The 25,928-nt window shown below is 36.8% G+C and overlaps 1 protein-coding gene across 1 annotated transcript in view; it reads left to right on the forward strand.

Annotated features, from left to right (window-relative positions):
- The window catches only part of PLXDC2 (plexin domain containing 2), a 270,768-nt gene that overhangs the window by 229,764 nt on the left and 15,076 nt on the right, over window positions 1-25,928 (forward strand). The window contains exons 10-13 of the mRNA XM_065832450.2: window positions 9,129-9,189; window positions 12,146-12,299; window positions 13,643-13,681; window positions 25,255-25,415. Of these exons, the coding sequence (XP_065688522.1) occupies window positions 9,129-9,189; window positions 12,146-12,299; window positions 13,643-13,681; window positions 25,255-25,415 (415 nt within the window). The remainder of the gene's footprint in view (window positions 1-9,128; window positions 9,190-12,145; window positions 12,300-13,642; window positions 13,682-25,254; window positions 25,416-25,928) is intronic.

Raw genomic sequence — 25,928 nt, forward strand, 5'->3', positions numbered from 1 at the left:
TGGCCAAGACACAGATATCACTGTCAATACAAAAAGGACAAGTGCTTGGACTGTTTTAAGACCTTAATGCGAAGTCTATCTCATGTAGTTCTATCAAATACATCACATTCCTAAAGTGTTTTATTATAAATGCAGGAAATAGTTATCGAAGTTAGAGGACAGTTAAGCACTTAAATCCCTTTGAGAGGAGGGAAGGTAGGCATCCATCTGTCATTTATACCTTTGAGAATATTTAATTTTGCTGATTAATTTTGAAGGAAGATCACAAAATCTGTGTTTCATTTTCACAGATGCACCTAAGGTACCTTAGTGCTAAAACACTAGATAAATAGGTGCGTAGCACAGCTCTTTTCTGTAGAAACTCTTTTTGCAATTCTTTCACATACTAGTAACTTTTTATTTTTCATTTATTTTATTAGAGCAATAAGATAAAACCCCACTCAGTCTTTGATGAAATCTTTATATCTAGAACTGCAACTTATGTGCCAGTAACAGAGCGAAGTCAAAATAGAGTGAAGTTCAGACTTCCACATAGTTTGTTTACCTCGAGTGATATAGCCATAAGAGTGGGTATTGCCCTGCCCTATAAAACAGGCATTCCCTCTGGGATTAAACTGTCATTCACTAGCAGAACTGCATCATGTTCCATCATACAGCAGCCCCGAATTCTGTTCTGATTGGTTTCATTTTTACCTGTTCATTTTTTACATTGATAGTTACTACCAGAAGGTTTGTGAATTCAAACATGTTCCTATTTCACTGGTGAAATGTGACACTGTACTGTGAAAAGGGTCCACAGACAGATGCTTCAGAATGTAATTTATATGTATCCTAGACATTTTAAGAAAATTGACCCAGACTTCTGGTCATTGTTCTATGCCATGAGATGGGCTTTCTCAGGACTGAGCTTCTACAGCAGACATTATAGTGTGGCTGATTCCCAAATGTCTCCAGTGGTGGCCTAATGTAACTATTAGAATTTAATTGTATAATCAGAAGAGTGCAAGGTATACCTATCAAAGAAAACAGGCTTTCCTGATAACAAATTAACAACATGCTTACGCATTACACTGGGTAAATAAAGTATAATGCAAAACAGTTAGGATGTTAATTTGCGTGATACAGTAATGTGAAATGTAAGTAGATGATGCTTAGGTGAATACAGAACAGAAATGAAAATAGGAAAAATAAGGTAGTTAATTAAACAGAAGAGTAAAGATTACTTCAAAAACACCAACAGAGAATTTAGTGGGTAAGGCAGAAATTTTACCTACTTTACCTGAATTCAGAGACAGACCTTCAAGAAGGTTTTGACATCTGCAGGTAGGAAGCTTCTCTGTATGAGCACAGGTTTAAAGACAGAAAAATACAGTCAGAGTCTCAAACTCGTGTTTGGTTGTCTCACTGTCATATAGCTTAGCCTACAACAGCTGGACAACTTGGGAGTTTTTTTTCCTTTTCCAACAATGACACATTAGAAAATACACAAATTTGACCAACCCAAGCCTTATGACTTAGGACAATTGATAAATTCAGTTACAGAAAAAACTTCATTAATGGATTAGCAAAAATAATGATTGTGCAGTAGGTGTATTTTGCCCAATAGGCCTTCTTGGTGGAACATTAATTTAGTGAGGAATAAGGTATCAGATTTCTTCCCTTTCGTGTCTGAGATAATTTAATTTGGAGTTCATGACTCCTTCTTTGACTGTTGGAAAGTGGTATGTTGTGAGAAATTAGTTACTGTGTATCTTTTTTCAAATATTTGGATGTTCATATTACAGAACCCAGATACCATGTCCCCATTATATCTTAAATTCTTGGGCTAGATAATAGTTTTCTCAACTGCCATTTTCTTTCTTTATTCCAAGTGTTTATAAAAAATGAAAGAACAGAAATTGAGAACAAAACATTTCAAAAAACATCAAAGTTTAGAAATTCAGGACACATCTGTGGAGACAGGCAGACCAGGTTATCACACTTGTCTCTTGGAGACTGTATAGGATGAAAGTTAACGTACTTTTGTGGAAGCATTCGTTTTCTTCCCTTCATATAAGCACCCAACCCACTGTGTTACTGTGTAGAAATCTGTCTTCCACCAATGTTGTGACCCTCACTCTTCCTTTCCTCTGCTATCATTACAAGGGAAATAAATAAAACAAGGAATTAAATGAATCAAGTATTTTTAATTGAATAAATCAAGATTATTGTAATTGAAAGATTTTGAACTATATCAAATTTTCTTCTCCTTTACTTTTTCTGTTTCACTGAAATATAATGCAGAAAGGCAGTCACAGTTAGATTTGTTTAATGGTCAGTTCAGCGGTTGTACAAACCCGTCACTTGTACAACTCTAGTTCATCTTCCCATACCAAATGTTTTTGACATAGAATTACTTGCTAATCAAACAGAGCCTATGAAGCTTCCTGGGCATTGGAAAATGATTGTCTGTACCATTAAGTAGTCATGATGTTCCCAGATGTGATTTCAGTCCCTGCCCAGGACCACTGTCCAGAATTGTTCCCAGGCATGGTGCAGGAGTTGGACTTTTCCAGGAATTATTCCCAGTTGGCAGTTTATGCGCAGCATCCTTCTTTTTGAGGTTGAGAGTTTGCTTGTTCAGGCATAAGCTATTCTGCGCCAGCAATCTTCAGTGCCAAGGAACATTTCTGGATGTGTTCGTTTTACTAGTAAAGAAACAGCCAAAATGACCCCGATAGTCTTAACTGCTTTCCAGAAGTGCTAACCTCTTATGGTTGACCTCCTCAGTATAACTTGAACATCACAGAAATCATACTTGTCTTGTAGCCTCCTAGATATCACCTTTTAAGGAAGTGCAATAAATGAAAAGTCAATTGTTAGCATATTTTTTTACATTTTGCATATTGCTATACACATGCTCTTATGTGATGTTGCCAGAAATTTTTATTTAGATAAATCTGAAATCCTTATGTATATTCATAAAATTTGGATAATCTGAGATTAAGAGCTGCTAAGGTAAACTGTTCAATTTCTCCACATGATCTACTTGTTCTCTAGAGCATATTTATTTTGTCAGTCTTTCCAGTCACCTTAAACAGTGGAGACTCTGTAACATTTCCCTGTAGGAGGTATTCCCAGTTTCAGAGAAATAAAGTTTTTTCAACATTCTCCCTAAATATCAAAGATTTTTTTGTGCACCATTAAATCATTAAATCTGTTCAGTTCTATTAACTTCTCCAAAATCTGCATTATCATATAGCATTAATGAAACCACTTGCTTACCACCAGATATCACAGGAAATATCGATATGTACAACTAACAAAGAAATTTATGAACCCAAACTGTTCTGTAATTCTTTGGTAATTTGTTTTACAGATTGTTCTTGCTAAATGTTGATTTCAGAATTTCGCTGACTTTTAGATAAAAAATGAGATGCAAGGAGAATACTCATTTAGGACACAAATACCTTTGTGAACTTTGAGTTTGTTTGAACATAACCATTTACAGGATGATGTACGTCCTTTCTTTAATTTGCTCTCTAGCTCCTTCTCCTCTCATATCTTCTGCTTCCTTAAACTTCTTACTCTTTAGAGTTGTAAATGAGGGATGACAGGAGCACTAACCCAGCCTAATGAAAACATCACTCCCCTTTCTAGCAGCTCAGATGCTGATGCCCACTAGTACTGAAATAACAATGCTATGTATTGCACGATTGCTGGGGGTTCATGTCTGATAACAGAAATGTGAACAGTCCTATTTCATACTATCTCCAGGCATCACACCACTTTCATCCTGTCCCAAGGATTCTACTACTTGTTAATGTTAACAGTGGTTTTTTATACAGGAGCAAAATCCCTGTAAAGGCCAATGAATGAAAAAGGGAGCTTGGCCAATGTGTGAATGAGATCTGTGCCTTGGTCCATGCCACCCAAGACCTGATGTTTTCCAGTATCATTCTCAGTTCTGCAATTCATATGTCTGGGAGTTCTATGGGAAGCATAGGAGCTGTGAATTAGTCTCCGCTTGTCTTCTTTTCAGAAAATCTGGGCTTAACTCTAGATTCTGTTACAGAATTCTGTGCTATCTCAGCTTGTCATTTCATGGCTCCTATGCTCTATTTCCTCACCTCTAAAGTGGAAAAGGAAATATTTTATCCAAAGATAATTTTCGAATTTTTATTTTAAAAATAAGAGACAAACCAACGGGTATGTGAGGCTAACTGTACTTCTGAGGTTGCCAGTGTAAAGAACTATAAAGCAGCTTTCAAAATACAGCTGGCCACTCACATTTATTTAGTTCACCAGAAGGAAATGTAACATGTCATAAAGGGGAAAAAAAAGAAAACAAAAAAAAAGTAAGATCATGGAAGCATCCACCTTAAAATTGAAAAGATCATTTTGGATATTCAAAGATAGAAAAGATTAATTGTACTGGTTAGGATCACTAAGCAGACTGTAAAGTAAACCCAGTAGTGCTTCAGAGCTCCTTCCCTTGAACCCTGAGTAATTACGTGTGTGCAAAACAGGTAGCAATGCCAACAGATCAGAATTCTCTGCTAACTTCTGTTGCTATAGGCACTTTATACCCACTTTGTGCAGGTATAAATGCACAAAGGCCAAGGCAGTGGGAGAATATGATCTAGTATCAGAGACAAATTTCGCTGTGGCCCCTTCCCAAGAACACATGTTATTGTTATTTTTTTCTGCTGATTCTGGTGGAAATTCTGCCACCATAATTGCATAAATTTGACTCTAGGGCTCTCCTCATACACTTTCTTTTTCCTTCTAGCTATTCAAAACAGGGCATTCAGCAAAAGCTTTCTTTTTATTCTTTATCTGCTTTACAGTATGTTTCCTTTGTTGTTGTAACTGACATTAAGATTATGGAAAATATCCTCCTTTTCTTCTTTAATCAGAACTCTGCCCAACCTCATTTTTACCTTTCTTTCTAGTTGAATTGGAAAAAACACTTACTTCTTTTAGCCTACTTTTATTCTTAGACTCTACCAACTGCAAGAATTCCCTATGGGAGTCCTTATTTCCTACTGCCTATTCACATGTTTTGTCAGTTACAAATATTGAGTCTTACTCATGTTCAATCTTTTACTTTAAAATAACAGCCTTTTGTTTTTTTCTTTAACATCTTTTCACTTCTCTGTTTACCTGATATTGCAGAAGTACTTTACAGAACCTGTAGCTATATTTATCCAAATTTTCCATCCCATTAAATTCTGGAATCATCAGGTTGAAGATTGCCTGCTGAAATTTGTGCCACTCTCTGATCATCCTTATCATCATCTGAATGTTGTAAATTTTGAGAGGCACACTATGCTAAGACAATGATGTAATTCAGTGCTGCAGACACGGATATGCTGCATTGAGCATGAACTATGCCTTAGTAATTAAATTTGAACTTTTCAAAAGCATTAAAATAGTATAGGCTGTTTGTAGTACTGTATGTTTGAAATCCTTGTATTAACAAATCATCTTAGCTATTCTTACCTTATGTCACCAAAATGGGAGCAAATCGTCTTCTAACAATCCAAATTGTCATCCTATTCTGAAGTACAGTTTAATTAGGCAATACGTTTAAGTAAAGGACCAACAGAGACCACACATTTGTGCTGGAATTCAGATATATGATTAGGTATATTGAGCTAGATGCTAAGCACAAACACCATTCAAATACCTTATGAATTCATACCACAGTCACTCACAGTGACACTTCACATGAACTTCATAAGTGCTTTGGGCTGTGATAAAATTCTGCATTTCTGACAAGGAGAAGCAGAAAATAACAAAGGGAGAAAATGCAGTCTTTTCCCAGACAGCACACTATGAGAAGAAAGTGATATTCAGAGCCTGTTCTGCAGTAAAGGGAGGTGAAGCCAGATCGAGCACTAAGTTCATGCTTTTTTTTCTTCCAAAAATCACTCTATGGTTAGGGTATTTTCATTTGGACAGAAACAAAGTTCAAGGCTTCCAATATTTTTATTTAAAAAAAAAAAAATATATATATGTATATATATTACTTCCTATCTTACTCAGCTTGGAAAAAAAAACCACTTTAAAATGTTCTAATGCTTTTTTCAGTAATTCAAACATCCTAGCAAGTGTCAGTCTTTTCCTGATGTGGTGGGCTTTCGTTAGTGGTTAAAGGCAGAAAAGAGTTCTGTCTGTTCAATTTTCTATTTAATTTTCCAGGTTAACCTTTTATTTAGAGGAGTTAATGAACATTTTAACTGAGCTGAGTAATTACATGATATTTAAGAAATCATTTCAGATTTCTGAAATGCCCTTCAGTTGCCAGAAGTTCATTCTTCATATGCTATTACAGATATCCTGGCAAAACACAGCTAGGGAATAATTGATTTAAAGGACACGTGTTGTGCATTTTAATACTCTTGTTTTATACAAGGTCAACCTGGTGAAAAGATTTCTCCATCCAGACTTTGTCCCTTTCCTTCCCGATAATTTTCCATCATGTTTTTAGGTTTTACAGGTTAAACGTTGATGAATTTTCCATATACAGGATATCTGATTTGTTATTATTATTAATCCTCATTGAACTCTCTTAAGAGAGGAGCAGAAAAGGTTTTCACTTCATGCACTGAATGGACACTTCTTGTCATTTAACTGTTCTCTGCTAAATAGAGGTAAATGACATCTGGTAGATGTGATGACATCTCCATCTGCTTTCTTCCTATGTACAGTTCACTGGAAGGATTCTGACATCTTTCATGCTACCCAGATTCAGCTGCATTAGTTATACCAAATCATCATTGCAGACTTTAATTCTCCCTTTGCTCCCTGAACCAGTACTCCCAAGTTCCACACAAATCCTGGAATTCTTTACATTTCCTGAATGTCACAATTCTCATTTCCTAGAACATCTTTGTTATTGCTTTGCAACTGGTTTTGGTCATCACTCAAAAATAACGTTTTCGTAAAATGGCCATGTTGACAGATGGCATAAATGCCATGTGATCAAATCTGCTCCAGTGTTTTAATAGCAACAGGGAATTATCACCATGCTGCTAGATGAAGCTCTTAAAAATGCGATCACCAGAGCAAGTGGTACACTGAAATGACAGTTTCCAGAATTCTAAATCAATGATGGAGCAATGATAGTACCTGCTACACCTGATATCTCATTGGCACATGCTTCAAAGGAAGTTTACAAACAGGTTGGAGCCTTTCTAGTTCCTGATAAAGCTGATTTCTGAAATGAACTCTCAATTGCATCCATAGAAAATTTTAAATAAACAGTGTCCAGGGCTTAATGTCTTTTTTTAAGGTAGGGTAACCTGAAGAGTGTCTCAGATGTTTGAAAGAGCCATTCCAAGTCATTGCATGTTGTATTCAGCTTTTGGTGGTGTGCTGATTCCTTTTGAAGTTCTTCAAACTTTAAAGAAAAGTAAGAGAGATAAGACTTCAAAAAATGTGTTCTATTCGTACCTGGAATGTCATGTCATCATTTCTTTCGTCTTAGGAAGGTCCTTCTTGTTCTCTCAAGCATTTAAGGGGACAGAACACCACAAAGATGGGGAGGCAGCACTGAGCTTCCAACATAACACCAATTCACTCACCCTTCAGCAAGAAGAAAAAGCTCTTTACTGTAGCCTTTATTCCCATGCATTGGGAAAAGGTCTCTGGATTTCTCTGGAATGCATTTCTGGTTTGGACATCTCTTTTCTTCACTGCAGTATGTTTTTTGAAAAGTCAGTTTCTATAGAGTGAGTGATAATTGACACCTGCTAGTGTTGGAGCATTTTTTTAGTAACACTGCAAATGATGTAATGTGAATTAGTGCAAGGACAACTAACAAGAAAATCAAGGTTTTCTAAAACCTTTTATCAAAGACATTGTAAATTCTGCTCTGAATAATTATATGGAGAAGTTAATTATACCAAGCGTGTTGTTAACATTGTTTTCACCCTCTTGTAACATCCTCTCCTACTATAAAGGTGATTCCATGGTTCCATTCCTACAAATGCACCTGTTTTACCTCGGATGAAGTAGGGTAGTATTTAGTATGTCTTGGCATCTTTCAGTTCATTGAGAACAAAACATTACCCCATAAATACAATTAACCATAACAGTGGCCTTGTATGCTTGCCCAATCTTATTAAAAGACAATGAGAAAGTTATTTGCTCTACAGTCGGGTAAGTTATGACCATGGATGCCAACTGACATCATCCTGTCTCATAACAAACTACTACAGGAATAAAATGCAGGAAACTAAGCAAAAATAAACAAACAAAAATTTAAAAACCGTAACTGGGGAGAATCAAAGTTGGACATCATAGTTTAGTTATTTACTTGTCATTTTAATAATGCTTTCTGTTTGTAATGCTACTTGCTGTCTAGGAAACCGTAAGTTACTGTATAAACCCTGATAACACCTTGTGAGATGTGGATTGCCAGGGGAATCATTATATTAAAGTATTAGAAGTTCTTTAAAATTTCTTCACTACATATTGCAAATGAGAAAATATATTGCAGGCAGGTTATTACCCTCATCTAATTTGATAAGAAATATGCATGCAACTTAAGTTTTCTGCAGCAAGTGAGGAGGTAGATGCAACTGTATAGTATACTCTGATTACTGTGAAGGCTGTTCAGAGGAGCTGTTATCTAAATCTGTGAACATTGTTCGCATCGTTGTGTGTGTATCTTGATGTCTCAGATCACCTTGCCTGATAAAAGCAGTGACTGGTTCACTACATCCTTTGTGGGATTAAATTTTCCTGACTAAGGAGTCTGGACAAAAATAATTAAACCAATTTACATCCATATGGCTGACATCAAAAATGCTATGGTTCAGTGCAGCCTTAAGAATAATTATCCAGTGGAAGCGAGACATTCCTATTTAAAAACTATGAAATAAGATAATAAAAAAGTAAAACCGCCTAGAAAAATAACTCATTCATTGAAATGTCTTTCACTGAGTGGATTAAATGATTGACTCATATTGCAAGCAACAGCCTCTTGAATAAAAGCAGTACCACATAAATCATATGGATTTTAAAATAAATCACATTGTTTACTTATTCTCTCTGTCATTCTCTTCCTCCCTCTTCCTTTCTTCCTGTTTTCCTTCTGTTTCCATCTGGACAACTCCTATCTATTTCATCCTTTAAAGATGCTCCAGTGGATTTGACCGTCACCGGCAAGACTGGGTAGACAGTGGCTGCCCTGAAGAGGTATGTGAGTAGTTTACATCATCAGCCCATCAGAGGCCATTTATATACTTTTGATTAAATTCTTCATATCATGAAGCATGGTTTCAAGGCCAAAGACATGCTATTTTTATCTTTGTAATTCAGTGGAAATACTGTAAGGCATAGTAAAGAAAAACAGGCTGAGCAATTTACGTCCCCATTTCAGGGAATAAAATGGACACAAAATAAAAATACTTTAAATAGAAAATAAAAATACCAGAAGACCTGCCCCAAAACAATGTCCCTGCATTGTTTTTCACTTAGATCTCTGATCTTGACAGAAAATGGGGAAGAAACTGTGATGTTCCTCAAAGCAGAGAAGCCTCTGCCAGAGCAGTCTCAAGTGCAAAACAGGCATTTCATTACTTCATTTTGCTTATGAAAACTGTCCAAAACTGTACAAAACAAATTACATAGATTAATTCAAATACTTTTAAAATAAGACAGAAACAAAAACCAAACCAAACCAAAAAAACAACAAGTCATTTGGATGTCTTTTCCTGGAGAGACAGTGAGAGAACAAGAAACATATCTGACTGTGGTAGTAATATACTGTCAAAAAAAGGACTACAGCCCTTTTCTCAAAGAGGTGCTCAGGGTACTTCTGGACTAGAACCATTCATTTTTAATATCTTACTGCTGGTTCTTTCCCAATGTGCTCCCTTTATGAGGCTTTTTGCTTTGAGGGTTCTTTTTTGTTGGTGTTTTGTTTTTTTTTTTTTTTTCATTTGAGGAGTGTGGTAATAAGAACAAATTAATTTATGACACTTTTAATCTCCTGATGGCCATAAAAAAGCAGTTACTTTTCCATTTTGGCTGAAAGGGCTACATTCTGTCATGCGTTTCAGCAACATAGCCCTTCTGAAGTGTAATGTCAGGTAAAACTGAGGGTAAAATGTAGCCCCAGGTGTCTAGTTAGAACAGCACATTCTGTTTCATTCTCAGAAGCAGCAAAGAGAAGTAATTATATAAATCCTGTCTGATGGAAGATTTTTTTTCTTATAACTGTAATCACAAAATAACTGCATCCTGCATACTGCCTTGTTGCTTGGGCTTGGAGCTTCAGCTTTGCAGTTTGTAAACTGACGATTTAAGAATGGAATTTCTGTGATATTTTTTGTCTGTGGAGGACAGTATTTCAAGAACATGAAATAACAGTTGCTGTGAGTACTTGTTGTTATAGTCCACAACCTTCGTATTGTTTAAATCCAGATCAAAATTAGCTAGGACTCAGATGTGACTGAAGATCAGGGGTGTCAAACTCATTTTCACCGGAGGCCACATCAGCCTCGTGGTTGCCTTCAAAGGGCCAAATGTAATTTTAGGACTGTATAAACGTAGCTACTCTTGCTGTGGCCTCCGTTGAAGATGAACTTGACACCCCTGCTGTAGATGAAGTTATCCAAAACCCTCTGTCTGCATGACAGTCGCATCCCTTTCTGCTTCTTCTTTCTTGTTTCAACACAACTGGTGCTATAAGGCTTAGTACATGATCTGAGAGGAAATTATTGATGTACTAAGTGTATCTGAGAAACTAGTAGTTTGATTTGCACAGTTTCAGGGTACTTGGTGGCTGCTCACAGTCCAGCTTTCAGGCTCTCCTGGAGCATAAGCAACAGCTGACTTGACACCTTCCAGAATGATGCCTGAGCTGACTGCTGGAGTTCAATGAAGGATCAATAATTAGCACACAGAGGTTAATTTTAGAGGCATTCATTCAAGGTGGTGAATAATGAGGATTCTCATAGTAGTGTTTCCTTCTTTGTAATATAGATTTTGAGCTACATTTTTATTAAATTCCATCAGTGAAATTAACAGTGGTTTTCAAGCTAAAACATGAAGAAATTTAAAGAATAGCTATACTGCAGGTACTGATACCTTTTTAAAATGTAATATATATTTTTTCTTGTCAAACAAAAGACAATAAAATATCCATGCATAATAAAAGTAAGACAACACTCACTGGGTTTTGACAGACAGATCTCACTAAATGAAGAGGCTTTGCGGGATTCCACTTCTCAATAAAATGAATAGGGACAGCAGGAGTTACAGGCAATTCCCATATTTTCTGCTAGTTAATTGGATGTATTTTCCTGAAAAACTCTGTGGTCCATAAAAGAAAATGTTCATTACACCTGCAGAATTTTAAAAGTGTCCAGAAATTTAACAAAAAAGACTCAAGATTTGTATTGAAATATTTGCCCATGACAATAGAAGTTAAATAATTATATAATGGTGAATATTATTTATGGTGGACTAATGTAATTATTTTAATGATTATTATTTTATAGTTGATATTTTAGAACATTTATATTTTATATAATAATTGTTATAGTGTGTATACATATAATATATGAAATTTAATGTTGTATGGAATTCATAGGTATATAGTGAATGTGTTTCTCCATAGTGTGGTATATAAATATTCTATAAGCTGAATATGTGCACACAGTTTACATACATGTGCATATTCTCCTGTGATAACTGCACATAAAGCCTAATTAAATGCTCCAGTGAACTACACATACTCACTAGGAAGAGCTACAATTTAAGTCCCACATACTTTTTTAGGATGTCTTATGGCACTCAGACCAATAGCAGTGAGCATTCACAATAGTAGAGTAAAAATTTGAATTATAATCTTAAGATGGTAGAATCTGATTGTGGGAAATAAAGTTTCACATTCAGGGGTAACTTTGAAGCCTTGTCATTAACAATTGAGCATTGTAATTTTCGCAGCTAAATGAAAAATATATGTTGCTGAATGCTATATAGAGTACTTCAAAGGGAAAAAAAAAAAAGGCCCTTGAAATTCATTGATTTAGTGTTTCCATTTTCATTCTTTTTATCCTGACAGCTTGTCCATGCTTGAATTCTTCAGTGACAGTCTCCACTGAGAATTAATTTTCTCTTCTTTGTTTTTCTTGTTTCCTAACAGTCAAAAGATAAGATTTGTGAGAAGAATGTAGACACAACTGAAACACCTCCATACTCCAGCACCGCCCTTCTGCCAACCACCACAAAGTTCAGAGTTCTAACAACCACCAGAGGATCCACCACTTCCTACCTGCCGACTAGCCTGCCCACGGAAGGTGAAGTGTATACACTGCATTACTCTATCGCACAAACGCATCATCTACAAATCCAAAATATTTTTTTTTCCTTTGAATATGTGTTCATGTTGACCTTTTGTCTATTGGGCAGTGGAAGGAGTGGGGAATTTCAGTCAAGGCAATATCTGCTACTGCTTTTAAACTGCCACTCGCTTTGACAACAGTGAAGGGGACGAGTGCTGGAGGAGGGGACAGTGCTTGGGGTGCATGGACAAGCCAGGCAGACTTCTGGACAACTTATGGTTACAATGAGTTGTTCATGTTCCTTTAACCATCAGGCCATACTCTGAAACCTGTTGAAATAGAAGATGGAGAGAGCCCTACTAAAGTTAGTGAAGAAACTTCCATCACAGGCGTAATTAATTTGGAATCCCTTTGGCTATTCTTTTTAGCCGGATGAAAATTAGAGATAAACCAAATTAAAAACATCTTTCAAATCTGCCCGGTTTTTTTTCAGTCAGTTGACACTGTTCTTTTCATGTAGTGCTCACTGTTGTGAAGTAGTTTCTCTAGGCTTCTGAATGGAATTAACTGGGTAAGTGGTGGTGTGTCAGTTGCCACCCTTGTTCACTGACCACTTCCATCTTACTTTTCTGTGGTTGAGCTGTCCTGCTTTCGTCCTTCTGGGGAAAATTCAGCTGCGTAGAAAAGCTAACCCAGACTAATCAAATAGCATCTTAGCATATATAAAAGGAAGGGAAGTTTTCTGTTAGATGTGTACGTTAACACAAGAAAAGTTATTAGTCACAGGCAGAGTTTTCAAGCAGCTCATGACATGAAAATTTCAACTGAAGGTATTTCAAGATGGGAATCTACTGATAAGAAAGGCTCATTTTCTTGGCAGCAAGAGAAGTTTAGAAACTGTTAGTGCAGGATTTGGACTGCATTAGCAGCATTATTCCCTGGCATTTTGTATGTTAAAGTTCACAAAAAGAAGAGGAATATGGAAAGAAAGAGGATTTTAAAATGGTAGACCTTTTTATGATCCTTAGAAGAGGTATTAAGTCATTGCTTTATTGTCATATATTGGTTCATGTAGTACTTAGTATGGCAGAATGCTCAAGCTATGTATCAACATGTAACATAAATGAATTATTTGTGAATGTTATGAGGCAGACCCATATTTACCAATATTTTGAATCCTCTCTCACACTGCAACATTCTCATAAATGTTTTTTTAGTATCAAGGAAATAAAGCATTGTTCATTAAGAAATAATTTTCTAATTGTGAAAGTTCTTTGACACTAGAAAGTCATTCCTAAAATTACTCATGACCTAGAAAAATGCATTTTCCTACAACTGACTTTGAATTTCCTTCATAGATGACACCAAGATAGCGCTGCACCTAAAAGACAATGGAGGTAAGAGATGATTTTTTTTTTGTCTGTAAAGAATGTCAGTAGTTTGTCGAATTATACTCCTCTGAACTTCATTAATCAAAATCAGACTGTAGAAATAGCTTTTACCAGACTCTCAAAGGACTTCAGCCTTCCACATCTATGTCAAACAGCAGCAGGGTAAATAAGCTTAGCAACTGCTCAGTAAATTAAACATTTACAACTCTCTTTATAACTCTTTAATAAAACAACAGGTTTAATTAACTTCCAAATATGGCCATGCTAAGTAAATTTTAAACTGTATTAACAGTATTATAGTACAATATTATTTAACTGTACTAAGAGAAGATACGATGCTGATTCTCAATAATAATACTGTGCTATAAACTCATTCATAGCAGAGAATTATTACATGACATTTCATTAATAAATATATAATTTTTATATCTGTGTCTCTCTACTAGCAGAGATCTTGTCTTTCTCTGTGAGTGTTTCCCATGCAAGTTTATAAGATCACCTTGTCCTAGTGGTAAAGGCCTCTGTTAAATGAGGTTCTGCAGGGGACTGCTTTTGTTATCTTCATTGTGGGTTCAAGGACTGAGACATGAGGTTTGTTCCTTCTCCCTTTGAAGCTGCTGAGAATTTTGCTGTTAGTTAGAACAGGAATCGATCATTAGATCTAGGCTGGATCTGTACTCACTGCTGATACAGAGCTTGCTTAGGAGAAGGGAAAGATTTAGGTTGTTTTCTACCGGCTTCAGAGTGGTCTGTCAAAGCAGAGGATGATTTACTGAGCAAATTGAAATACATTTTATTTCCTTTGATATGAAGGGAAGTATTATTTATTGGCTCTGTTTGCCTTTCCTTCAGGCAGGGAGCATCAAGCACCTCAGGGGCAGGGGAACCAGCAGCAATCATGGCAGCAGGAATGGGTGGGGCATGGTGTGAGACCAGCAACACAGGGGCAACCTCAGACTACTGACCATCAGCCGAGTCTGCAGAGACAAGGCAGGCCTGGGGTCAAGGCAAGAAGCCAGGTTGGCAAGGCAAGGCTGGGAGTGGTGAGGGAGCAGGAGAGGCACAGGGACCAGCAGCACAGCTCAGGCAAGGACCATAGAAAGCAGCTCCCATCAGCAGTCCCAGAGAAGGAGAAGTGATGAACCAGGTCCATACAAGAAGTCTGGTCAGTAGCAGAAAGAGATGGGGCCAGAGATAAGACTACAACACAACTCCAACTTCCATCCAAGGAGACATGGACAAGGACAGGACTGGAGACAAGCTACCCTCAGCGTAGATCCAAGATTGATCCACAAGACAAGACCAAAGACAGAGCTGACTACCAGTTCACCTACAGCATAGTTTAGGCTTGCGCTTGAGCTTACATGGAATCTCCAAGCCCATGGGCAGAGGTCCCAGGGGCAGTTGTAGCATAATGGTCTCTCAGGGCCCTGGCAGAGAATTGTTCAAGCTTTGATGAAACACTGTATGCAGATGCCACTTAGCATTTTGGTCTGTTTTCCTGTCATTTGTTTTTAAGTAATATTCAGCCATGATTTTCTCCATCCCTCAAATTAGAGATCTGCTCAGTCCACAGGGCGCAGTTGCCATCCCCTTCCTCATCAGTCACTCCTCTGTCATTTTAGTGTCACTGAGCATGACATAGGTGGTCACAGGCAATACTGAGCATTGCATTGTCCATTTGTTGGCAGTGTTGTTGTTTGACATGGCTTCGACACATAAGTGGTCCCTTGGAATAAGGTCATCTATAAACTCAGGGTGGTACTTTTAGGCATTTTGTCTACAGGAATGCACCATAACTTTTCTCTTCTACTTCTTGAAATCCAATTGTTTTTTTATTTTGTTGTGAGAAGTGCTTCAGTGCTCTTAAAGATTAACAGGCAAGGTGAATCAGTCAGCACTTCACGTTCCTGTTTCATGTCTGCTCTGTACATGAGGCACATTCCCAGCTGAGCTGTACACATGCTCTGCCCTGCAACCCATCGCTGCATGGCAGGTGGCTGGCCTGGGACCAGGCAGCTCTCCATCTTGAGCATCTCATGAACAGCTCAATTACATCCTGTTACACTAAAAATAATTCAAAATGTGAGCTTAAGAAGACACATTCCAGATTTCTTTTGGTCTGGGAATTGCAACAGGATTATTCATTTCACTTTTCTAGTCTTTGCCAAAAATCTGAAAAGAAAAATCCTATGAAAGCAAAGTGATGAATAGTAGAGCAAGTGAGGGATGGCTGTAGCCTACTTAATAGAGTGAGGTGCTAGGGTTTGTGGCATCACTTATCTTAAATATAGAAAGTCCATTTCCATGCAGCAGGCTGCTGCATTTTAGAAGGACAAACCAGCACCTGATGTGATCATTCACTTTCCTTGCGCTGTTCCTTTTATTCTTGAATTTATTTTTTTTTAAACGAAACTGACTTCAAACAACACAGAAGCAAAGCAACACACCAGGATTTCTCATTCACACAGTAAACGTAGCTTGTAATCTGAGAAGTTCTTTTTGATGATACTTCAATTATGCATTGAATTTTCCAGTGACCCCTAGATTAGGCTCAGATAAAAACCCTGCAGCCGCAGGAGCATTCTTTGATTCTCTATGATTTGTCAGCATTTCATAAAGAGTAGATTATTTCAGGTCACGAATACAGGGTCTTTACTTTCTCACACTAGATCCTTTAAAACTCTGTGAAAGGGAACCTTTTATAATGAAAAACGAAAGCTATATTGGATCAATGATGGCCTATAGCTTGATGTGTCCTTGAATGATAGCAGTCAATATCTGGCTAGGTACAACAAAAGGATTCTATAGAAATTCTGCATCTCACCTCTGCCTGGAACTTCTGAAACTAAATGTTATAAAGCAGCAACTAAATTTAAATTAAATTTCAAGTTCAGCTCAGACTGCTTTGACCTTTTAATTATATGAGAAAATCACTTTCAAGTTAGTACTGTAACTCACCCACAATCTTATGTGACATATTTTAACATACATTTCAAATTTGCTTGTTTCTCTTTCTTTTGTCTTCATTCTGTCTTAATAAACACGTTAGATGCCTAACACATACATTTCTAAACCATTCTAAAATATAGCTGATGTGTCTTCACATTTTTGTTAAATCTTTATTCTCTTTAAAATAAACATTCCGTAAGTTTTAAGATACGTCCAGCAATACAAGTACAAATTTTTGTTATTAATTGCAGATTCTGGGTTTTTTATTTAATTTTTATTATAACACAGATGACTAAACAGTTTAAAAAACTTATTATTCATAAAAACTGTGAAAAACTGCCTGTGGCTACACAGTAGTGCAGTATTTTCCTGTTGAGAACTCTTTGGTTGATGATTTAGATGATTGGCCAGCACATCTAGACATTTTATTTGACCTTTTTAGGTACCTTATTGTGATGATTTGATTTCTATGAGTTCCTCTCAGTCCTTCAGCTTTATAAATCAATAGAAAAGTGCATGTCTGTTTGACAGTGTCAGAGAAACTGCTACACTTCTCATTCATCAAGATATACAGAAACTGCTTTTCCAAAAAAAAAAAAAAAGTCAAGCTATGCAAAATTTATCTACCTGAGGGAGAAAGCTATTTCATTTATTCATGAACAGGTGCATCCTAGCACATATAGTGCTAGGAGATGTCTGTGCCCTGCTGTTCCTACTCTGTGGTGGACTTTTTCAATGATCATCTAGGTATGAACTTTAGTGATATACAGGATTTACAGAGCTTAATTTGAGCTTGGAATATTAGGAAGCTCATTAAGAAATTACTAAAATGCAGACCCAAGTTTTGAAAAAAAGAGTAATTTTATATACCTTATATACAGTGATACATTTACCCGAGGCTATTTTTCTTTTTTTGACAGTCCCCTATGACTAGAAATTAGCTGCCATTAGTGGTCTGTCCTCCTATTTCCCTTAAAAATTGCAGCCTGGGCTCCTCTTATCAGAAGAATTCTTGACAAATTATGCAGAAGACTCAGTCCTGTTTTTCTTGTGTACCCTGAATTCCAGCTGCAGCATGTGTAACACTAGTTCATGCCTGCTAATAATCATCTAACATTTCTTTCTAATTTTTTAAGTTTCTAAATGATCCTGAAAATTAAACCCGCTTCAAGAAAGAGGCAAGCCAACCCTTTAGGAAAACAAATATTTTTGGCATAACAAAAGTTATTATGGCCATACAGTTCAAAATAGCTAACTCAGGTAAAAAAAGTCACTACAAATTAGCTGAGTGTCCTCTCCAATTTTAAAGTTTAAAAAAAAAAAATCAACATTAAATAATGCTAAAACTAGTCTTTGTGGTGGCTTAAAATGTTTTAAAGTGGACTTTGTATGGGGTATAGCTTTGTTCTATCATCAGATCTTGGCCTAGCCACAGGAAATGACCTTCCAGAGGCTCCATCTTATCCGATGTTAGTGAGAAAGTCACAAGCACTTCTTTTGTGTCAAGCAATAGGCAAGAGGAAGTCATTCATGTAATCCTAAAAGAAGTACTCAAAGTGGGATAAGATGCTACATAGAGGTGCCTAGCTCTGTCAGCTACAGAGAAGAATCTAAATGGCATGATAAGAGTGTGCATCTTACCCCTAGGTACCTGAGCTTTCCTCACATTAACTCTCTTAACAGTGTCCTAGCTAATGTGTTCTGTTTTCCACTGCTGTCCAGGAACCTGGCAAGCCAATATTCAGACATCTTCTTCTACTCTTCTTGCATGAAAAAGGGAAGATTTAAAGTTTTTGCCATTATTGCAAAAATCCTGTTGAGAGGTTATGGATTATGTTCCACTTACTTGAAATTGCTGAACTGTTCTCCTAAAATTGCAGGGTTCACACAATTTTAGGCAAGCAAGGATTTCCCTGGAGACAACTTGTCATAAAGTATTCTTTATCTATGCTGTACCATATGCTCTGCTTGTATAAAAAAATTCTTATCAAAGAACAGCTTTGGAATGGTTTCAGTAGAGATGGAAATAAAAGACATAGAGAAAAGCATCACAGCACAGAGATATGTAAAACAGGTGGTGATGGATATAAATATGTTAATAGGAAAAGAATATGTAGAAAGCTAAAGGTTGCTCAGTGCTTTCTGCAAGTTCAGCTGTAGCACTCAGAATAGGAAAACACTATACTTAGGCAAAAGTGTCGGATCTAACAGAGTATGTTGCTCTAAGAAACATTAAGTTATTCTGTCAGTGTAATTCAAGTTCTTCGTTCTCAAGAAATCTTGTGACTTAAAGAAAGAACAGACAGACTTGCTGGTGTTCAGTATGGTGCAATACTGAGATTTGTGATGGCCATTGCTTGATGCTACTAAGTACTGTAATGGTTTAAATGGCCTCAAGCAACTCAGACTAAAATTAATGGTGATGACAACTGATGTAGTGTTAGGTGATATTTTAGAGAGGAAGAATGAAAGTCCTTAGATAACACATTTAGTGTGCTCTCATCCTATAAATGGAGGGATTTTATTTTAGTTCACTCTCATCCATTTGCTGCATTAAGCAGTTGATCAGTCTTGGACAAACTTACCAAGTTGCCCTGAGTTCTGCAGAAAATTGATAGCAAAGCCAGATATTGAATTCAGAATTTGTGGGTTACAGTTTGTAATATTCACACTCAAAGACCACCTTTCATTCCTTACATGCAATTGGAAACCAATTTTTAAAGCATTACCTGAGCCATAACTTTATAAATCATCATGAAACCAAGTAGAGTGTAGCAATAGCTTAACCTCAAAATGTTAACAAATGCTAAGGGAATGAACCCACAAAAGTAAGAAAATCACACTCCATTACCATGAAGAAAGCTAAGTCCAGAGCAGGCTGTTCCTAAAAGAGTTAGAGAGAACATTTTTATGGAGTTTCCACTGAGCCTCTGGAGAATCCTTCTAACTGTACATTCCCTTATTCCCTCCCACAGTCACTGTGTGTAGGTCATTAATCATCTGTTCAGGAATCTGCATTATGTACAGGAAAAATGCTTACCTTTGGAGAACCATATACCCACCCCATAAAACAAGCAGTCTCCTGGTATACTCACATTCCAGATGTAAATGGAGGCCTGAAAGAGGGGAAAAATCCAGTGGCTCTGCTGAGTTCACTGTAGGCTGTGACCCTGTGTGCTCAGCTGTCCTAAACATTAGGTCTTCTCTCTTAACAGGAGCATATTATCTCAAAGCCACAGTCATGCAAATAGGATGATACAGCTTCCAGGCTGGAAATGACATAGGCAATATTGTGGAGGGCTGGTGGAGTGAACTTGGATTTATAGGTGCAGGCTAGCCCAAAACCATACAAGAGAGGATTTCTGCTCTTTGGCCGCTCAAAGAGGAGAGCAAACACGTGGAAAAGAGGCATTGCCAAATTGTTTGTAGGGATCTCTCATGTGGAAACATGACTCTCATTTGTTTCCCAAGAAGAGCAACAAAGCTGGTGAAAGGTCTGGAGCACAAGTCTTATGAGGACACCCAACTCACTGCAATTTCCTTTCAGGTAGTTGTAGAGAGTGATAAGGTCTCCCCTCAGCTTCCTTTTCTCCAGGCTAAACAGCACCAGATATCTTAGCTGCTCCTCATCAGACTTGTGTTCCAGACCCCTCACCAGCTTCATTACCTTTCTCTGAACTTGCTCCAGCACCTCAATGTCTTTCTTGTAGTGAGAGGCAAAAATTGAACACAGTATTTGAGGTGCAGCCTCACCAGTGCTGAGTACAGTTTCATATTCATCTGACCAACCAGCTGAAAAAAATCGTCAGTTTGATGAATATTAAAAATTCATCCAGTTGCTGCCATGCAACCCAACAGCAAACACTCACTTTGTCATAAAACATTCCTATATGAGAATAAATTACAGGGTTCATTCTCTCTTTGTGACAAATTCAGGGTTTTGCCATGAAAATTCATTCATCTGGTAAAAAGAGGAGAGAAAAGAACAAAACTCAGTACTGACTTATCATCTTTAGGCTGATTCCTGCTATTTAGGTCATTTATATCCCTAGATTTGCTAGTGTAGCTGTGTCAGTCAGGAAGGTCAAATAAGGTGTTGCATTTATCCCTTAAAGATGCACATGCACATGAGTTTGAATTGGAGCTTTTTACCATCTAATCAAAATGCAAGAGTAAAAAGGAATGACATGGCTTTGGAGGGAAAAAGCAAAGCTTTATTTTCCAAGTCCACACGCTGAAATTCTACTTTTTGTCTGTCATTTACCCTTGGTTCCATGTCGCTTTATATAAAGGAAAGCTTCTAGCCAGGAGGTAACAGAACTTCACCTATTTTTCATCTATTTTGCCATAAAACTTTGTTGTATCTCTGCTCTCACAGGCAGAGATATTGTTCTCTGGTATGAACTCTTTTCCATCTCATATCATGACAGGAGTTCAAGTGTGTACCACAATTTTGTTTTCTCATATATAAAACTATCACAATAGAAACTTTGTGTAAACCTTAAATTTAGATAATAGAAAACACTGTATTTCATTATTTTGCAGACCTCAATGGTTAGTAAGCAATAATGAGATAAATAATATTAGGCAAGTATCCACAGTGTGTTTAGAAACACTCTAAATAACAGTGCCAGTTTGGACACACCTTTGTTCCTGTTAAAGTCAGCATCACAGTCTCCAGGAACCAGGAAGAGATTTGCATTCCTGATAAATCCTTGAATTTTTTGGTTTTCCTGCACCAAAAGAAGCTAACCCCATTCCAACTAGAGACATAGCATAGTAATATAAAATCAAGGTTTATATGGTCTTTATGTGTTTACTGTGCAAACAACAAGAATATTTTTATTGTGTTTTTCTTTTGTTGCCTTTTTGTTAGTTTGTTTGGGGGTTTGGTTTGGTTTGTTTTCTTATTTCTAAACAGCATTCCAGCAGAAGAACAGTTACTTCATGTTTGTGTTTTGTGCTTTTGTATTTGGCAAAAAAGGTTACTTGCTGTTTCTGTGCTGTCATTCAGCACATAATGAGAAAGCAGACTAACCTTGCAGATGTTTACATGCTCTTTCAGCTTAAAAGGTTCATAGATGTTAGAATTTGGGGAGATGTTATAAATAATTCATATTGGATGTAACAAATGCTTTTTTGAGCAAAAGAAAAGTTTGGGGAAAGTTCCACTGAGAAAGTTCCTTTTGAGAAAGGTTTGGTCATAAGACATATATCCTACCATGGATTTAGCCTTGCCTGGAATGGCAGAAGTGCTGTTGTAATAAGATTTCTCTACCTTAAAAATATTCTATGTCATCTATTTCCCTTGGTGTCTTTTTAAAAGAACTGCCAGTTGATTTTGCAGCAGAGAGCATTTTCAAAGTTGACAACACTGTTTATTGTCTCTCTGCAAAGAAAATGAAATCAATTTCTCGTGAGCCCTGGGGTCAATGAACTGAATTTTGATTATGGAAACTACAAGTTGCTCACACTTGTTGTCATTTAAGAAAAGCATTTATTGTATTTCATAGGGTTCTTTTGCATTTGGTATTCTGATCATAGCATTGATGTCCATGTAGTGCTCTTCTCTAGACTGGTAGAAATCTGAGCAGGCAGTTGTCACCTGTTATTTGGAAGAGACAAATCTAGATGCTAAACACTGAGAAAATATAAAATCTAAGGGGACTAATTTGATGGCTTTTACATGGTGGCTAGGACCTTTGCTGAAGTCCAGCATTTTTTAATCTGCAGAATATGATGTTCTGCCTTCAACCATAGCATAGTAACAACACCAGTAATGCATTCAGTGCAAATTGGCCTGAAAATGGGTACAAGTGATAAAGTAGTTTGTGATGCACCGATGTGGCATTGAAGGGAAGAGCTGAAGAGTATGCAGCTGTCAAAAAGACAATTATGAGACAGACAAACTATGAATCCACTGCTCCTTCTGAGACCAGTTACTTCCCAGCAGGGTGACTCACACAACTAACTGCTCATCATTGGGAATTAATAGCCCAGCCCAGAGCATGTTCAATAAAACCGACCTTTCCTGATGGCCTTTCAATTGCTTAATTTCCATTTTCTTGGCAATTTGAAATATATGTACAAGTACTAAATATCGTTACAGTGCATGAACAGAAATTAAGACTGGACCTTGTATACATTCGTTTATTCTCAGCTGAAACTGAATGACTATTTAATAAATTATTAATGGTTATGTCAAGTAAAAGACTTTGCTGTCTGAAAGTCAAAGGAACGTTTTTTAGTGTCGCCTTTCTTTCTTGTCTTCTCCATGAATCTCATATCCCTTGCTACATAGTGCTACAATTACTACGAAGTCATTTAAGTCCCCTATGGATGGGAATACATTTGAAAATAGATCTTCCACATCCTGGGCAATGTTTCCTTTCTTTCACTGCAATGTAAATTATGGCCTGGAAATTTTCACCATATGTACTGTGTTTAAAAAAAAAAAAAAAAAATTAAGTAAGGCTGACACTGCTTTTATTTTTAAAAAGCTTCTATGCATCTGTGTGAACTAAGCTTTAAGAAAGCTAAGTAGATCTCTTTGTAGGATTTGGGCAGAGAGAGGCTTGGTTCTTGGATCCTATTCAAGCCTAAGCTCAATCTTGATGTCCACAGTCAGCACAATTAAAACTGAAGTTCCTGTGTGAACAGGTACTCATGAACTTTTCAGTTAAAAGCAGTAACTGAGTGGGGATGCCTGCTTGCATTTTTTCATTAAATTCATTAATGCCTCCCACATCCTAGTTTAGCCTCTCAAATGGTTGTTTGTTTGGGTTTTTTTATTATTATTATTAATTTATATTAATTTATCCTCTGATTGTGTTGGTCAGCTCCTTACTCCACAAACTGTTTTACTGACTTCATGGGAAAGAGAAGAACAACACTGTGAGGTTTCAGCTGCCCTGACTCAGGAATGAGGAAACATAGACAAAAGCAGAGGAAATGTATATTAATCCCTACACTCTCCCATAGATTCACTTCATATTGCAATAGTAATAGCTCTTGGCTAAGATAATACATCTTCATTTTCTTTTTCTGCCTATTGTCACAATGGTTCCATGCAATCCACTGTGCAGTGCAGCCTTCCTTGGTCTGGCGAGGAGTAGTGCTGTCACACATGGATGAGCTGTTATACTGAGGTTAACTGTTCCTGTTTTCTTTTATTGATCCTCATACAAGACATTTAACACTGTAGAAGGTCCTAGATCAATAGACCCTTCTTCTATTACTTTCCAGTTCTCTTTTTTTAAATATTATTGTGTAGTCCTCTACTTACAATCTGATGGATGGTAAAAGAACATGTACATTTATTGCTGTTATAGTTTTTATTGTTGTTACTAGTAATAACGATAATAGTAACTTGTTTGAAGTGGTACCCATAACTTAATAGCTGTTTTCCAAGAACAAATAAAAGGGACAATCCCCAACCTCACAGACCATGACACTCCAAGGCAACCAAATAGTTTGGGGGGATGGCACAACAAAAAGAATAACTGCAGAAATAAAAAAATTTCATTATAGTCACCTTGACTAACAAGCATTTTGAAAGGAAACTTTAAAGTAGATTTGAAAGAAAATTTCTAATGAGCAAGATCAGAGAGAGGTTTTGTGTGGAATAAGGCATTTAAGGATTTCCAGAAAGGCAGAAAAAAGTGGGAATATTCGGATGATGATACAAGTTTGTGAGGCCAAATGGCCAGTGGTCTGCTGTTGTTTCTTAAACCTAGGACTTCTGAATCACTCATTTGCTTGCAGTGGTGGATAGAACAGCACTGCTTCTATGCATCAGGTTGCTCAATAATCATTGCTTATCACCGTGTTTGTACTTGCTGTGAAATTTCATGTTGTCCCAAGTAGAAATCACATCCAAGCACAAGGAGTTCTACAGGTATTGGCTAATTTTTGAGACTTTTTCCACAAAGGATACAGTGTTGTTAAAAGACTTTCGGTCATTTATTTGGAAGCACTGCTGATAGATTGCTTGTGTGACAGATACAGCTCTCTTTTCTCCTGATGAGAGCATAATACGAGTGGCCTCTTGGTATCAAGTTTAGTAAATGGATGGTCTTCCATTATACTTTGGTATGATGAGTGTTCCATTCAGACCAATATTAGAATATTGCAGGGTCATTTAACATCCATCTGTTACACTTTTGGCTGTCTGATTCAGTTGCACAGGGTGATTCAGAAGCCCTCTCCAAGCTAATGAATCAGGCTTTCAGAATGTGTTTATTAGCTGGATCTCACAAAGGTTTGTGCCATGTCTCAACTTGTAGCTTAAATAAAAAAGAATAAAAATAAAAAGATCAAAATGTATTCAATTAGTACTTTTTGTCTGTAGGGCAACTGCAGTAGTTTTATGAGATAATCAATGTAAAATTCATTATGAAGATAATTAGAAACTTCATAATGTCCAGATTGAATTCAAAAGAAAGGATATTAATTTTGTTTATTGAGTTAGAAATAGTAAAACATTTGGAAATGTCTGTTCATTAAGATTATGAGAGTATTCAGTTGTGGGAAATAGACATCTAACACCTTTTTCCAACTTGGGCTGTGGAAAATGAGGAATGGATAGGACGTAAGCTACTGTGCTAATAAGTGTGCCATTTGTGCAGCTTCCACAGATGACAGTGCGGCAGAGAAGAAAGGTGGAACGCTTCATGCCGGTTTAATTGTCGGCATTCTAGTATTGGTCCTCATTGTGGCTGCAGCCATCCTCGTGACTGTCTATATGTATCATCATCCAACATCAGCAGCTAGTCTCTTCTTTATAGAGGTAAGTAATATATTGTGCCACTAGTCTTGTCACTCGGCTAGTATAACTGGGGTTTCCAGAACAGAACTTTCTTAACTAAATCTAGAAAGTATTCTTGTGTTCATAGTGTAAGCTTTGAAGAGAGAGACCTACCTCACCTAGTAGGTGATGCTCTTTTGTTCTTAACATGTTTGTCACTCAGCTGCTTCTTTAACTACTAAACATACTTTTTGTTGTTGTTTTTCTTACACAGGACATATATCTAAATGATATACCTCAGATATCACTCTCCTTCCTATCCTTAATTGTCCTCACCATAGGATTTTTCCATTAGTTGTTATGTGCACTGGCATTTTATTTTGGGACATATATATTTTACAATTATTTTCCTGTGGAAACATTTAATATTTTCATTTATTAATTGTCCAGAAGAGCTGACTTAAAGTAAGTTTTTAGCTGGAAAAAAAATGTTAGCTGTTCCATACATTCACTTTATAATCTTTTAAGACTTTGTCACGAATTGCAGGAAAGGTT

Source organism: Patagioenas fasciata, chromosome 2 (assembly GCF_037038585.1).
Source record: "Patagioenas fasciata isolate bPatFas1 chromosome 2, bPatFas1.hap1, whole genome shotgun sequence".
Taxonomy (NCBI): domain Eukaryota; kingdom Metazoa; phylum Chordata; class Aves; order Columbiformes; family Columbidae; genus Patagioenas; species Patagioenas fasciata.